General features: G+C 44.8%; 1 protein-coding gene across 3 annotated transcripts in view; it reads left to right on the top strand.

The window, feature by feature from the left end:
* The window catches only part of GLG1 (golgi glycoprotein 1), an 88,751-nt gene that overhangs the window by 49,383 nt on the left and 22,478 nt on the right, over window positions 1-16,890 (top strand). For all 3 annotated transcript variants that reach the window (XR_010026140.1, XM_063141339.1, XM_063141340.1), the window contains exons 4-12: window positions 3,211-3,426; window positions 5,078-5,281; window positions 5,673-5,744; window positions 6,616-6,799; window positions 9,224-9,438; window positions 12,845-12,966; window positions 13,399-13,500; window positions 14,482-14,635; window positions 16,337-16,477. Coding sequence is in view for 2 of the 3 variants with exons in the window: in XM_063141339.1 (XP_062997409.1) it covers window positions 3,211-3,426; window positions 5,078-5,281; window positions 5,673-5,744; window positions 6,616-6,799; window positions 9,224-9,438; window positions 12,845-12,966; window positions 13,399-13,500; window positions 14,482-14,635; window positions 16,337-16,477 (1,410 nt within the window). In the remaining variant the exon portion in view is untranslated. The remainder of the gene's footprint in view (window positions 1-3,210; window positions 3,427-5,077; window positions 5,282-5,672; window positions 5,745-6,615; window positions 6,800-9,223; window positions 9,439-12,844; window positions 12,967-13,398; window positions 13,501-14,481; window positions 14,636-16,336; window positions 16,478-16,890) is intronic.

Raw genomic sequence — 16,890 nt, forward strand, 5'->3', positions numbered from 1 at the left:
TCTGGGTGTGTGTGTTAATGCAGAAATAAACATTGCTGACTCGAATGAGACCCCCAGAATGTGTATCTACCTTGTTGTGGAAGACGAGCTTTTCAGTTCACGTTAACACACTTAATCTTAAACAAGTGGGACCTGCAAAACATTCATTGCTTATCTAGACTGACCAATGACCAAAGCTTTCTGGTCAGTGTACAGGGAAATTAGAAACCCATGAATTAGGTCTAGAAATGGATGGGGAGCCAGTGTAGACAGCAAAGTATTGGCGTAATGTGGTTGTACTGGCCAGTCCCAGTTAAGTCTGGCTGCCCTGTTCTGGACTAACTGAAGTGTACAGGAGAACCTTCTGACTATGAACCTGATCCTTTAAGGGAGTGCAACCTCTTCTGAACACGACTTAACCAGACAGTTGAACCACAAACAAACAGTACCTCCATCTTGCTTGGCCTGAGGCTGTTTGTTGGCCTTCCCGTTCATTACCCTGCCTAAGCACTCACTTGTTCTGTTGTTTAATATTTACATGAAATGGCTGGGTGAGGTCACTCAGAGCTTTGGAGTAAGGTGCCATCAAGATGCTGATGACACCTGCCACGACACAGATTCTGAACAACAGGCCTGGCCGTGGACACTCCCTGCTCAAGTTAAGCCCCACCACTTGAGGAGCCTGAGGCGAGGGACAACCACTGCCTTTCTCCAAACTATGTGGAGAAAGGGGTTAAATTGGAAGGATTTCAGTAATAAATTAAAGCGCTGTGAATTATATGTACTGAGGTGAATTATTGTCAGAGTGGGTATTGAATGTAAATAACTGCAGATGATAATTGCCAAACAGACACGTGGGATTTTTGTGGTAGTTAAAACAAATTGATTCAAATTTTATTTTAAAAGTTCACACGCTTTGTTTCATAATAAAACAGTTAAAAAAAAACTTTTTAAAACCTCTCATCCAGTCCTTTCACTCTTCTCATACACACTTTCCTTTCTCTCACACATTCACTCCTGAACTTTCTTTATTATCAGTATTGATTAATATACACCAACTGACTATCAGCACACCACTCTCAAAAGACACCACTCTCTACACTGAACCTCAAATTCTCCAGAACCCAAGTACACACTACACACCAAGAGCTAACACACAGAGAGCTCACAATCCCCTCAGTCATTCCCTTGTATATCACTCCTCCCCACCTCCCAAGACATTCTAACTCCACCCACTCAGGTCGACATTCTAAGCACCACAGACTTACCAATTCCCAGACACAGGGCCAGTGCCAGACTATTTTGCGCCCTAGGCAGGTGAGCTGCCCCCCTTCCCCCCATCGTACCTGGGCACGGGGCGCCATCTCACCCGCCCAGCCAAAGTGAAGTGAGGACGCTGGGGGGGGGGCAGCCGGCTTCAGAAAGGCGCACCCGGAAGCCGCTCTTCCAGAGTGGCTTCCGGCCGGGCGCACCATTCCAAAGTCACCCGCTTGCTCCCCCACCCCAGCGTCCTGGCTTCGAAGCCAGCGCCTGGCCGGAAGCTGCTCCTGGCTTCGAAACCAGGACACTGGGGTGGTGGGGCGGGCGGGCGGCTTCGGAACGTCGTGGCCGGAACCTGCCCTCTCAGAGCCACTGTGGGAGAGTGGCTTCCAGGCGCGCTGTTCGGCGCCCCCCTTACCTTGGCGCTCTAGGCTGCCGCCTGAGCTGCCTTTATGGCAGTACTGGCCCTGCCCAGACATGCTTTAGGGAACTAACTTGTGGGGTGTAACGCCACAACACCCACCTTTACTGCTCTTTGTCACTTAACAGCAATGAAACTTTCAAAACTCCTGAACCTTGTTGCCTGGGTTTAATAACAGCACTCCAAGTGTAACTGTTGATGTTGAATAAGCTGAGGTTAAACCCAGACAAGATGGAGGTGTTGTTGGTCTGACGTGGAGATTTTCAACCTGTTCCACAAGGTGTTCCGCTTCCCCTGAAAGATCGAGTTCATAGCTTGGCAGTGCTCCTTGACCCAGTATGCTGTCGGAGTGTGTTTGCACAGTTATGCTTGGAATGCCAGTCCTTGACCTTCCAGAGTCAGTCTGACTTGGCAACAATTATCCATGCCTTGATTGCATTGTGTTTAAAGCACTGCAATGTGCTCTACATGGGACTACCCCTGAAGAGTGCCCAGAGGCAGCTAGGCTATTACTGGTGCCTTGTATTGGGCTCATATTACATCTCTCATGAAAGACCTGCAACTGTTTTCCAGGCTCAATTCAAGGTTGGTTTTAACCTTTAAAGCCCTAAACGGCTTATGACCTGGCTATCTAAGGGTTTGCCCGGCTCTATAAGTGTTTGTCTATCTTGTTATGAACCTTCCTGAGTATTAAGATCTGCAGTAGAGGCCCTTTTGCGAGCACCTTTCCCTGTAGAGGCCCATTTTTCAAGCATGCATGGAAGGGCTTTTTTTGTGTTGCTCCCAAACCATGAAATGCACTCCCTCAAAACCATGGTGTCTTTCACTCTCTTTGCTTTTAGAAAGGATGTGAAGACACATCTTTTTAATTTAGCCTATTAAATTATGTAGTTTTAATACTTTTAGGGGTTTAATGTTCTTGTTTTTATTGTGTTAAGGTTTTATGGTTTTATATTGTTGTATACTGCCTTGATGACTTTTTAGCAAATAAGGTGCTATATAAATGTTAATACTAAAGTTAACAGCAATACTGCTGTGTCACTTGCAGGTTTTTCAGAAAACGGATTATGTTTTTTTGTTATTGGAGTGTGTTATTGCTGTCATGTGTTTTTTTAAAAAAAATACATGGTGCCTGAAGAGTAGTGGATTAAATTTAAGGTGGTTTTCAATGTCTTGGCTATATTTGAAACTCCTGGATTCTCAGCCTGTTGCCTATCTGTCCTTGGGAGCCATCTTTTGTCTGGAGATTCCAACAAATATACCTTAATCTTTGCTCTAATCGTCCTCCTGGTGATTGCATCTTTGCTCTTCAGAGTGAGATCAGTAGGGGGGGGGGGCACTTCAGCTACTTTTAGGAGTTCTGTAGTTGGTTCTTATATCGATTTCAGCCCCTTTTTGTAAAATTTGCATAAGGGTTTTCACATAGTCTCTCTATATGGAGAAAGAGAAACAGACCCTGAATGTCAAAAACTGGGAAGGCAGTAAATAAATTCCTCCACAAATGCCAAATAATATACAGACTTGTTTTTGTCATGGATCTTCCTGGACAGATCAAAGAATGTGCTGATGAGCCTATTGGAAAAGGTTACTTGGTGTCCTGCTTGGTAGATCACAGAGGAAACATCACCGAGTACCAGTGTCACCAGTACATCACCAAAATGACAGCCATAATTTTCAGTGATTTCCGCCTGATTTGTGGCTTCATGGATCTCTGCAGGGCTGATATTAACCTCCTGAAGTGTGGCAGCATTCGACCCGGAGAAAAGGTAATCTGTTCCGAAATGTTGCTGATTCCAAGTCCATTAAATGGGAGGGGAGGGGAGAGAATAATTCCTATGATTTTGTACCAGTGTTTGGCTGAAAAATGTTTCAGGAGTGAGTCCAACTTGTCTTCTGGAAGGACATCCTGGGAAGGCTCTATTAGCCTTTATTAAGCTGAGGGTGCCCTCAGATTGAGGCTGCTGAGCTCTTTCAGGCTCAGGTGTTCCACTGAGACATGCTAATGGCTGGACTCCAATGTGGTGCCATGGGACCTGATGTGCCCACAGACGCCTTTCATGCCTCCCTGTTAGAGATGTAAAATTTCCAGAAATTTTGACGCCATGGGAAAAAAACGGGTTTTTTTCTGGTGGAGGGGGAGGGGAAACGGAAATTTTCAGAAGAATTGAAAAAAATGCAATATTAGCACTTTTTACAGATTGAAAGTCACTTTGTTACTTTAGGAGCATAAAATGTAATTATGTCCAAGGTGGTTTGGCATAAAATCACTTTTGGTATATTAAAAGTACAGTGTATTCAAGCAATTATTGCAAATTGAATTTAGTTTTTTAAATTAAATTCTACTTTTTTTTGTAACAAATGGAACTACAAACTCCTGAACTGTAATGAAGCTCTTTTGGTTTTGCCAGTCTGTGAGGAGCAGGCAAAAAACAATTTTAAAAACAAATAAACCATCAGCATTAGTAACAAAGAAAATTATTTATGTCTCCGCCAGGCCTCCACAATGTCAAGCAGACATAAAGCACCCATTCCCATAAAAAGAACTGAGAAAAAACGGAGGACCAAAATTTAATGCATGAAATTTAATCAGACTGATTTTCTGAGCTATAGCCATCACTATCAGTTTCAGTCTCTGCTGCTCTGTAGAGGCAGAAATACATCTAGCTCTTGCATTTGACAGTTGTAGCCTCAGTTTGCAACCTAGGACTTGCTTGTCCTCAGTGCACAGAAATTGTAATAATCTGATACTGTACATAGTTTTTAGAAATCATTTGGAGAAGTAAATATATGAACACCTTGTCTTAAGTATTTTATTCATCAAGCTAAAATAAAACATTCCATAATCAATTTTTTTCTCTCCCCCCCATTTTTCCGTTTCCCCCCCGGATCTCCACATCACTGTTCCCTGTGCCTCCTGATTTTTTATTTTTTGTTCTTTTTTTAAAAAAAAGAAAAAGAAAAAAGAATTGACTGGGAGGCTTACATGCTGCAAAATGAAGGGCTGCCATTCATCATTGTCTTTATTTGGATTCAAAACAGTGGTTTTGTGTTTTAGAGCTCAGATACCACCTCTGCCTAAGAGTACAGGCACTTGAGCAGGTTGCTTTTCTCTTAGTCTCACCAGTTTGCTTTCTCGAAAATGAAAGTTTTGTGACTGGCCATTTTATGAATGGCCAAGTCCCTCCAATGGCAGCCGTTTTGTGAGAGCACCCATAAGCCTCTTCAAGCTCCAAACATGCCCACCAAGTTGAATAGTTTGCCCTATGTGTTCACCTGCATATAGGGAGTAGTGATTCAGCATCGCATATGGATAAAATTGAACCAGATGCTTTCAACTACTTTCATGCTTCTGGAGCAAGAGTGGTGGAAGAATTCATGCACTTACTGCTGTTGGTTAACCTCCTTTTCTACATTCAGGATGCCCATTCTCAAGGAGAGGTGGTGGCCTGCCTGGAGAAAGGCCTGGTGAAGGAGGCGGAAGAGAATGAGCCCCGAATAAAGGTCGCGGAGCAGTGCAAGAAGGCGATTCTGCGTGTGGCTGAGCTCTCCTCTGATGACTTCCATTTGGACCGGCACCTCTATTTTGCCTGCCGGGATGATCGGGAACGTTTCTGTGAAAACGTGAGTTGCTTATCCTCCTCCTTCCCAATTGTACAAGGATGCTCCTGCCTTGTCATACAGGTGTTTTGGACAACTCCCATCCTGGTCAGCATGCCTAGTAGTCAGGAATCCTTGGAGCTGGAGTCTAAAACATCTTGAAGGCAACAGGTTGCCCATCTCTGTCTTAGACAATCATTGTGTCTCCTCCTAAACTACCTCATTGGTTTTTTTTTAGTGGGTTTATTATAGTAACATGGGATAATTGCATATACTCTACCTGAGCTCCTTCAAGATTGGCTAGGATATAAATGTAAGAAAGGAGTAAATACATTTTTAAAAATACATATCCTGGCTGAATCATAACATGTCATCAAATGAACTGTGTGACCATTATTGTTCTTCTGTTTCACAGACTCAGGCTGGGGAAGGCAGGGTGTACAAGTGTCTCTTTAACCACAAGTTTGAAGATGCTATGAGTGAAAAGGTAAGTATTCCACTCAGCTGGCCAAATGTGGGATCAAGGCTACTGGGTCGCTTGACCCCAAAGTTTTTGTTTCTTGGTAACCTCTTTTCTCGAGTGCCCTGAGCTGTATGCAAGGCCTGGGAAAACAAGTAATGTGCAACTCTAATGTTAGCTGAGAGTTATCAGTTCCTCTTTTACCTTTAAGTGTCTGTGGGAGATTGAGGGGTGGGGGAGAGGATGTGCAAGTCTTGAGTATAGACTCAAAGAGGTTTTCTTTTTCTTTTTCCAAGGCAGCCATATCTGTAGTCCATCTCTAAACTACAGGGTTGTTTTGTGTGATAGCAGTCACTTAATCCTGCTCTTCCTTAAGGGGGTGGGGTGAGAAGGTTACTTTTTCTAGAGATTTTTGATCTTTGAAGTATAAGTCTACATTCCCTGAGAGATAAGATTTTGAGCACAAAGCATCCTATTGACCATGATTCCAGGTGTGATGCCTCATCACTTCCTGCTGTATTTTTGGGCAGTGGGTGTGAAATAAAGAACAAGGTGAAATGGCAAGCAATGTGAGTGGCTTGGTATGTTTCAGGAACCGTGCAGTCCTGCTTTCTGAGCGCCCCCCCCCCCCAATTTCTTGCTTGTCATGGCTTCTCTAGAAATAATGAAGCATCTGCCCTGAAGAATTGTAATCTTTGGATGCTAAACTCGAGCACCAGTGTGTTCCATTTCTAGCTAGGGCTCCCCCCTCCCCAAATTTCAGGCCCAGTTGCTGTTTCCTCTTCCACCTCCTTGTCTGGTGTTTGCCAAGTTAAACTCTGGGTGACAGAGGAGTGGTGCATTGATGTGCCCTAACAGGAGGTGGCGGATCACTTGACATCTCACTTGTTCTCCTCAGTGTCGTGATGCATTGACAACCCGACAAAAACTGATTGCTCAGGATTACAAAGTCAGTTATTCCTTGGCAAAGTCCTGCAAAAGTGACCTGAAGAAGTACCGTTGTAATGTAGAGAACCTTCCTCGCTCCCGGGAGGCGCGACTCTCCTACCTCCTCATGTGTTTGGAATCTGCTGTGCACAGAGGTAAGACCTGCGCTTCTCTCTCTCTCTCTCTCTCTCTCTCTCTCTCTCTCTCACACACACACACACACACACACACACACACAGACAGCCGCTAGCTCTAGGATGTTTCAACTCCCCATCTTTGTTTCTGCGGAGAGGCTAATGCTGGGGCTAGACAGTTGACAGCTTGTCTTATGTCGGCAGGCAATGCAAAGTGGTCAGGGACTGAAGGAGCTCAGCTAGATGCACCATTGAATGCTGTCTTACTGATCCATAAGGAGGCATTGTCCTAACCCCCATAGAGGTGGGACACCTGTGAAGATGGGTGCCACTTCAGGCTGCATGTTGGGATGGGGGTGTCCTTGATGGAATGCTACATATAGAAAATTAGCATGTCAAAGCGAAAACTAGATTGGAATCCTTCTTTCTGATAAGTTATCTATGTACAGAGAATTTGTCTATATGGAGGCGCGTTCTTCATGTGAGCCCCTATCTGCAGTCTAAAGTGGCAATAACCCAGACACACCTCTATCAGAACTAGGCCTCATGCTAGTGCTGCTGAATCAAAATGGTCCACTTGTATGAAGAATACCTCCTGTCAGCTCCCTGGAGACCATCAGGTCTGCTTTCTGTGGTGTACTCCTGCCATGCGATCTTCCAGACCAGAAGAAAGTAGCCATTGAGAGGGCATGTGCAGTCTCCCCACTTCTCTTCTTTTTTCAGGCAGACAGATGGGGATGGCATGGTTTACTAGCAGGGGCACTGGGAGCTGGCTGTTGGGCCTCATACTATGTCAGCCTTTCAGACGGAAAAGAACCCTCCCCAGGACTGCATGGAGGTAGCAGGGTTTGAACCTGGGACCCTTTTGCATGCAAAGCATGCACTCTGCCATTGAGCCGTGGAATCGGTTTTGTTTCCTTAAATGGAGTGTGGAGTGTGTGCTTCCGAACCGTTCCACTATATTTGGTTTCATCTGAGGGTTCTTCCGTTAATGTGTGAGGTCAAGGCAGTGACATTTATCTACAAAATGTCACTTGTCAGTATTAGAGAAGGATTCAACTTTAAACGGCAATAGAGTTAAAATCCACTTTGTATTTTGGGAATTGAATTTGGACCGCCCTGATTACTCTTGAGTCAGCATGTACATTAATGACATAGTCTCATTTTACAGCAGCTTCTGTCTTTCACATCATCTTCCGAAAGCCTCATGCTGAAGTCTGTTCGTGGAGGCGAGGCCAGAGTTGAGAGTGAGAGTAGCAGACCTGGCTCCTATTTCCAAGCATGAGGCCATCTCTTCAGGCCTTTCTTAACTAAGGGAGAAGCTTGCCTTGGGTCATACTCCGAATGCTGGCTCAGCTGGGCAGCACTGTGGAAGACCTGCCTGCTGTGTTACCTCTGGCCTGTGGCAGCCCATTCTCAATTCTTCACACTGGGGAGCTTTTGAGTCATTTGCTGAAGGTGTTGAGGTTAATGTTCGTGGTCTGTATTCTCTTCAAAGAAAAGCAAATGCTAAATAATGTTCATCTCTCTCCTCTTGATGTGGCTTGAGATAGGGAGGGCTTGCCCATATGAGTTCTTTAAATAGCCCTGGGTTTGGTGGTGTGGCAAGTAAGCTGCTTTAAGGACCAAGGCAGTGTTTTCTTCTGCAGATGTTGTCTGCTTGCTGCAAACTTGGCATCTTATATCTGGCAGGGTGTGAACTTGGCAATCCCTTGTCCAGGTTTTGGTGCTCTTCCTCTCTGCCACTAATGATATGAGTGGGATGACCCATTCCTGGTTCCTTGGAGGAGTTGCCCAGGTCCATTTCTCTCCCTGCCTTTCCTCTCCACGGCTTCAGCAGTTGACTGAGTCACTGCTCACACATGTGAAGCACAAAAGTTGCGACACAAAGAAAACGGGTGTTCTAGGGAAGCAAATGCTGCCACCTGCACAGTATATTGAAAAGCCCACAGTCCTGATTATAATCCACACTCTAATGCAGCCTGGAATTTGAAGTCTTCTGTGTCGCTCGCTTCCTCTGATCATTTGTGAGATAAAAGAATGCAGCCCTGTGGTAAGGAGAGGCTTAAAAATAGAACTGAAAACTGTAAAGCTAATAGCAGAGGGGATGACAGGCATGTAGGGGTCCTAGTGGCCTTGCCCCTATCCTTGCATCCTAGTTGACTCATGCTTTCCATTCCTTCCTTGTTATCAAGACTCTGATTCTGAAAGAACCGTAAATTGCTAGGGAGGGAAAAAAACACCTTTTTAAACATTGCAGCATGAGCAAGTTACTTAACATATGGACGTGCGCAGAGAATTTATTTTCTTTTGTATCCTTCAGTAAAGTCTTAAGTGCAGAATAGCTTTAACTATGCTGATGAGACTCCATTGCACCTGTAACAAGTGCCTTGGCCGTGTGCAGGCAGAGGTCTTATAACCTGTTTCTCCCGTGGCTTGCCTCAGGTCGGCAGGTGAGCAGTGAGTGCCAGGGCGAAATGTTGGATTACCGGCGCATGTTGATGGAGGATTTCTCGCTGAGCCCGGAGATCATCCTTGGTTGCCGCACTGAGATTGAGCACCACTGCTCGGGGCTGCACCGGAAGGGCCGCACACTTCACTGCCTGATGAAAGTTGTGCGAGGAGAGAAGGGGAGCTTGGGCGTCAACTGTCAGCAATCGGTAAGGTGGTCATTTCTGTCTCAACCATAATCTTATACACTTTATCTAGGCCTCCTGGTTTTTAGTGTCTGAATCAAGGGAGATAAGGATAGACGTATCTGTTTCATTTTCTACAAGTTCCCCATTTTTTGAAGCACAACCTGTACTGTACTGTTCATGCATCAATATGCTAATTTTTATTATTTTAAAAATCCACAAAAAATGATATGCATTTTCATGTGGAATTCTCTTTATATACACATTTTTGCACACTTTTTGCAAGCAGTGTTCTCTGATTGTATGCTTTTATGTATGCGATTTCCCTCACTACAGGCAATTTGTATGCAGTTTCCCCTAATGTATGCTGTTCGGATTGGGAAATTTCATGATCAGAGAAGTGTATTCTAGTTTGCGTATTAGTTTGGGAAGTGTGAATCATGTTATAAGATACACTCCTTGGGCATTAATTTTGGCGTGAAGGAGAAAATTGTGTGTGGCATAGCTATGTGTGTTGAATGGCAAGGTCCTAGCCCTCATGGTTGTAGATGCAAATCTGAAGAGTCACAGGCAGGGTGTGCTAACAACCAAGAAACCAGGCAGAGACTAGAATGGAGTGGGAGTTTCCTGTGTTCTAGGTACAGGACCTGGCCTGGTTCCACGTGCCCCTTCATGGCTCCTGGTTCCACCACCTTCTGCCCCATTTCTGTACACACAAGCTTGCCAGTGCTGCCTGTCTTTCTCCCTGATATCTTTAAACATGCCAAACAATCATTGTGAGTGATAGCTGCAGGGGTTAGTGTTGTATAGGGTGGTATTCAGGAGCACTGTGGGAGAGCCTTGTACACCCTTGTGCCTCTGCTTTTCTTCTCCTCTTAAGTAATTAGTGTCCTAATCCTGGTGTTTGCCAGCAATTTATGAATTAAAGAGTTTGGCATTTGAGCTGGAGGAGCACAAGCATGTGATTCATGGAGTTCTCTTGCTGGTCCTAGCATAACTCATGGAATTCTGCCTGGGATAAAATCAGGAAGCTTTTACATTGGAGGGGGTTGTTGTGACTGTCAGACAGTGAGGTTTGTGGTTTTGATGCCTCTAAGTTGAGGCTTTGATTCCCGTATGTCCCCCTGCCTGATGGCCAAGATAATCTCCGAGGGCTTGTCTCTAGGGAGCCACCACCTAAAGTGGTGCAACGGGCTGGTTATGGGGGAAGAGCCTTCCCAGGGCAATCTGGCCAGCATCTTCTGTGTATGTGTTAAGACCTTCCTCTTACAGCAGGCACTGAATCTTGCATCTGTTGCTCCGATTATCAACTGATTGCTCTTTAATATGCTTAATAGTTTGATGTTTTTATTGGATTTATTGTTTAGGTTGTATTGTTTTGTATTTTGTTTTTGTTTTTTATGGTTGTAAACTGCTCCAAGGGCGTGTCAATAGTTGAGCAGTTTATAAATATGATTTCAAAACAAAAACAACCCTGACACAACTTTATACTGCTCCACATCCAAGATTTTGGAGCGATGATCAGGAAATAAGATGACAACGATGACGATGATGATGATGATTAAAAAAAAAACCCACTATGTTAAAATTACTATTTTGAAAAGAATAGAATTCTGATAAGACCGTGGCTGGTCACTCAGGGAAGGCTTTCTGAAATAACAATATTTTCAGGAGACACCAGAAGCAACACAATGTTGGTGCCTGCCTGACCTCCTAAGGCAGGGAACTCCATAGGATGGGGGCCACCACACTAAAGGCTCTTCTCCTGGTGGACTCTAGTCAGGCCATAGGTCCAAGTGGAACCACCAGTATCATGCCCTTTACTTGATAGATTTTGATTGGGACACTGGAATGCTGGGGGTGTATGTGTGTGAGAAGCCGTGTTGGACCATCTTGCCACAATTATTTTATCTATTAATTAATTTATAACCTGCTTTGTATTACAAATAATCCCAAAGCTAAGTACAACTGATAAAATTAAATCATACAACATCAACCCCCCCACCCCCCGCAAATCCCAATCAAACTGTGGAAAACAGTAGCTGCACTTGCTTTTTTAAGGAAGAGCCTTACTTGCAAGGAAACAGGAAATGCCCATCAGTCTGCAAATAATGCCCTGTGATTCTGTCAAGGTCAAAGGCTCTTCCTAAGAAACCAAGCAAAGGGAAGTGACAAGATGATGGATAATTACTTTTCCAAGTCTACAAGAAATGAACATCTTTGCCCAGTTTCCTCCATGCTATGTATTTCAGTAAATGCAGCTCGAACCAGGTGAGACCAGCAATGTAAATGGAGCTCTAAATCTAAAACTGGCACAGTTCCCAGGCTTCAAACTCCACTAGAAAATTACCAGATGATAAGATCTAAACACAAATCTGCTTCCTAATAAAAGCCTATTCTCAGACTCTCCATTCTAGTTTGTAGAGCTTAATCCCCCTTTCCAAAGGTGGGTGATATATGTCCAAGGAATTTTTAGGCTCCATTGTGTCTCCTTCAGTGCTTGATGTGAGAGGCCATTTAGCTTTGCCTCCTTGGTGCTGCTGCTGCTGCTTTAGCAAAAATCGGAGTTGCATAACTCTACCCACCTACTTGAGTCACACTTCAGTGGAGTCTGAGTCCTTGAAAAGCTTCCTCTCTGCTAAAAGACCTTTTAGATTGAAACACAATCCTCAGCTCAGCTCACTCGCCTCTTTGGCTACCCAGTAACTTTGTCTATCACCTGCCTTCCACCCCAAATGTGAACTCTACGAGAATTTGACTATCACTAGGCTGTCCTTATTTATCTCTGGGCCCTATTGAGAGACAGTGCCACTTTCTAGGAGGCTGCCAATCATCAGGACTGCTTCAGACATGTGGAGGAGGGGCTTCATACTCATACAGGGGTACTGCCTTTGGGAGACTTGGCCTTGTTGTGGAAGTCAAAATGGCTTCTTCCTGCTCTCTTGGTTCTTCTCCTCTTCAGCCCCAATGGGGAAAATGCAGCTGCCCTAACTATCCTCTAGCTGCATCATTTAGCCCACTAAGTGTCCTTTGGACCCCCCAGAAATAATGAGGAAACCCCCAGGATTGCAAAATGTCTGGATGCCACCATGCTGTAGGATGGCCTTGCCTGCCTTAATGAGTCATGCTCAGAGGGGGATGCTCTTCCCTTTGGCATGTCTGGGCTATTTGCTATTAACTGGGCTTGAAAGATAAATCATTTGCTCAGAGGCTGCTTCTCCTTGGCCAACTGTTTGCCTTCCTGTGTGTGGGAGTGGCAAACATCCATGGGAAAAATAATGTTCCTCACTTGCAGCAGCAGTCTCTGAAATTAACGGGAGGGTAGAATCCAATGCAGTTCGGTTCGCAGTTCTGCCAAGGACAGAAGCCAGGGAACTCTCTGATCCGCTCCGCCGGCGTTAAACTCTCCCCACCTCTCTTCCTCCTCCAGCTTCAAACGCTGATCCAGGAGGCGGACCCTGGCGCCGATTACCGCATTGACAGAGCTTTGAATGAAGCCTGTGAATCAGTGATACAGACGGCCTGCAAACACATCCGTGCTGGAGACCCCATGTAGGTGATGGAGTCAGCTGTGGAGTTCCTCTTGTTTTTGCTGCAGTTCCTTGCTTGCATAGCTTGGGCTACAAAGGAGTCTAATGAACTTGGGAGAGGATGGCTTGAGGGTGTTTCGTGTGTGAGGAGACTTGGACCCAGGGTGGAAGGTTGGTGTGGGTGTACAGGCTGGCCTTTTTATTATGCAGCATGCTACCCTCTCATTAGCCTTACCAACGAGAGTTCTGGGGAGGGCAAGGGCCGAAAGGAAAGCCTTTCTCTGTACGGAGAGGCATAAGTGCTTTGCAGCATGCAATTACTCTCTTTCCCTTTTGCTTCAAATAGCTTGTGACTCTCCTTTTTGCTAATCATAGAGGCTGGTTGGGTCAGTGTCTAGTGTGTTGGCTTCCAAACGTACCGTTTCTTGGTCTAACTTTCCTGCTTCTCCTGTAGGATTCTCTCTTGCCTTATGGAGCACTTGTACACTGAGAAGATGGTGGAAGACTGTGAGCACAGGCTCCTGGAGCTCCAGTACTTTATCTCGCGGGACTGGAAGTGAGTGGTGAGGTCTCATTGGGGTCTCTCATCAGCCTTGCAGTCCACAGGGGGACTTCCCAGCAATGCCACCCCCTTGAAGATAATTGGGTCAAAGCGGTCTTGTACTATAGGATCATGGCTGGCGTTAATTGTCTAGTGATTCACTGGGTCCAGTTCTAAAAGAGGTTTTCATCTAGAACCTGGAGAACATGGTTATTGCAATTCTTCTATTTCCCACATTTAACTAATGACTACAGCAATCTTCTCTAACCCACTGCCCTCCAGATGTTTTGGACTTCAACTCTTATCAGGCCTAGCAAGCATGGCCAGTGGTCAGGACTGCTGGATGTTGTACCACAAAACATCTGGAGAGGACAAAGTTGGGGGGAAGCTGCGTTAGGAACATAAATTATATTATGCATAAGTTGGTTTGCTCATAAAGTTACCAGGAGATAGAATTTTCAATAGACATTCTAGTCTGGTAGCTACCTTCAAAAGCTGCCTCTTATATGTATACTGCAGGGTGGTTCCCTCTCACCCCAATTCTAAATCTACTACTAGCTCAGAGAGAATCTCCACTTAAATATAACATAACAAGTAGACTTTCCTTTGCTCTTAAGGACAGACTTCTTTGTAGTCTAGCATATAAACTGTTTCCCCCCCATGACCTTTCTGTCATATTCATATGCAGACCAATAGTTTCATTTATTTTTATTTAAACATTTGTGTATAGTTTTATAGCCCCAAAGTGGCTTACAGAAAATCTTCATGACAGTATTAAAATCTCAGACCACAAATGCGGAAATGTTTTATTGGTGGGCTCGAAATGTGTCTGGATCTGATTTCAATGAATGAATAAATGGCATTTGCCCCTCTTCTGGTTTTCAGTTCTGAATTGATACATTTCAGAGGTGAAATACTGTGTTAAGGGGAATCGCCGTTCTCCTTGATGCATCCTAGAACCTACTAGTGACTCCCATGATTCCTCTGCTTTAACAGGCTGGATCCTGTCCTCTACCGCAAGTGCCAGGGAGATGCATCTCGACTTTGCCACACACACAGCTGGAATGAGACAAGTGAGATGATTCCCCCTGGGGCTGTCTTCTCCTGCCTGTACAGACACGCCTATCGCACAGAGGAACAGGGAAGGAGGGTAGGCTTGAGCAGTCCTCCTTTATCAGAAAACGAGTGTGATTTCAGAGCATGTGGTGGTTTTATTTGTGGTTCCCAAGGCAGGCCTTGAATCCCTAAGGGAGCAGAGAAACAGAGCAGGTGGCTCTGGGAAAAACTGTGGAGACAAACTAACTATAGCCCACCCTGCAGGTCACCAATATGTTGTATGACCCAGCCAGCTCAGCTGTGCAGGTGCATGTACAGATGAGGATGTCTCAGTGTAGAGGCCTCCACACCCTTCTCTCAGCTGAAGACCTGGCCAGGACACTGACAAGAGCAGGGACACTGAAGGGGTGAAAAGCTCTTGGCATTTTGGAGGTCCTTTGAAGGGGAGGGACTGGAGCTCAGTGGTGGAGCACATACTTTGCATGCAAAAAGTTCCAGGCTCAGTCTCTGGTATCTTCCACTTCAAAGACTCTGTCAGCTGGTGATGGAAAGACCTCTGTGTGCCTAATTTGAGTAGGCAGTATTGAGCTAGATGGACAGATGTGGTATAAAGCAGACTCCGCTGTCTTGCCAGGGATTTCCAGCTGTGCATGACAACCTGCACCATGTTTACTATTGAAGCATGGATATAACAAACGGAGGCATTGGGTAGAGAAGGCAGGACAGAGGGAGTTAAGAAGATTGTCTGCTCCTCCTTTTGCTTTTTCATGGAAGATCCCTCTGCCAGCATCATGGAGATGGGGACAGAGAGTTTGTATTAGAGGGCTTTGTATGCCGTGCTGTGGCTGTGATGTTGAGGAAGTATTTTCTGTGCAAATAACTCCTGATGTCGCTCCTCGTTGGGCTCAAGTGTGGTTTCCTGCCCCCCTTCCCAGTGTTTGTTTGCTTTGGCTTCGTTATTTTCTTGACAACGGCTTGCTCTCAGATGGAATTGTCCTATGTTAGCCTCCTAGAAAAAGGGAAGGATGCACAAACCTTGTTTATGCAAAATTTTCAGAGAAGCAACTGCATACGTTTGTTGCAGTCAGAGAGAGAGAAAGAGGGAGAGAAAGAGAGAACGAAAGAAGAGGGGCCTTAAAGATTAAAGTCTGACAAAGTTGCTCCACTGGGAGAGATTAGACAATCCTGGCAAACAGCTTAATCATCTTGCAAAACAACTTCATGGAGCAAGTTTTGTAGAGTTTCCTGCGGAGAAATAAAGTGGAGGAATGGAGCACCGTTTTGTTCCTTCTTGCCTTCTTCACCTAATGAGAATTATTGTGGGTCTTAGTTCTTGATGCATTAGTAAACTGGATGCAGGTACCACGCATAGCTGCCCGTCTCTCGTCAAATTTTCAAAGCACCAAGGACTTTAAAATCCCCTGCAAGTCCTCTGGATCAGCCGAACCCTCTCCTCGCCTAACGATCTGTGCTTGTCCTCCTAACATGGTACCCAAGCATGTTTTTGAATGCTTTATCTCAATCAGCAAGAGTCCCTCCTCACAATGTAACTGTTTTCTTCATGTGTTTTATTTTGGCAACTTGTTTTAAAAAAATTCTTTGAATCGTTCCTTTTTAACTGGGTGCTCATTCAAACTACAAGGGAGGTATGAATTTGAGGGGACACAGCTCCGGACCTTCATGGGAGGCAAGGATATCCTAGGAGAATTGCTGTCTTTATCTGGAAGGGCAAGGCCTAGATCCGAGCAATTGGGATTGTTCATCTGGAACAAATCTATACTCTTGTGGTTGACAGCTGTCCCGAGAATGTAGAGCAGAAGTACAACGGATTCTGCACCAGCGAGCGTTGGATGTGAAACTGGATCCAGCTCTTCAGGACAAGTGCATGATAGATCTGGGGAAATGGTGCAGTGAGAAAACAGAGAATGGTGGACAGGTATGTGCTTTTATATTGTGTTTTCATAGAATCATAGAATAGTAGAGTTGGAAGGAGCCTATAAGGCCATCGAGTCAATAATCCTTTGATTTGTATTTGATGGTTTTAACTTTTGTGATCCGCCCAGAGAGCTTTGGCTATTGGGCGGTATAGAAATGCAATAAATAAATCTTGGGCATTCATTTTCAAGCTTCTTCAGTAGGGTGGAATGAGGGAGGCTCCTGATTGCTCAATAACAATTTTGTCCTGCTGGATACTGATGTATTTTTGTACTTTAGTGAACATTTAGCCTGCCTGTTTAAGTGGTATTCTTCTTAGCAACAATGGTTGTGTTACTCGTAGTATAAGTAACAAGCTGGATGTATAGAATGTAAAACCAAAAGTAACGATTTCATGTTGAACTATGTGTGTGT

Source organism: Elgaria multicarinata, chromosome 14 (genome assembly GCF_023053635.1).
Source record: "Elgaria multicarinata webbii isolate HBS135686 ecotype San Diego chromosome 14, rElgMul1.1.pri, whole genome shotgun sequence".
Classification (NCBI taxonomy): Eukaryota; Metazoa; Chordata; class Lepidosauria; order Squamata; family Anguidae; genus Elgaria; species Elgaria multicarinata.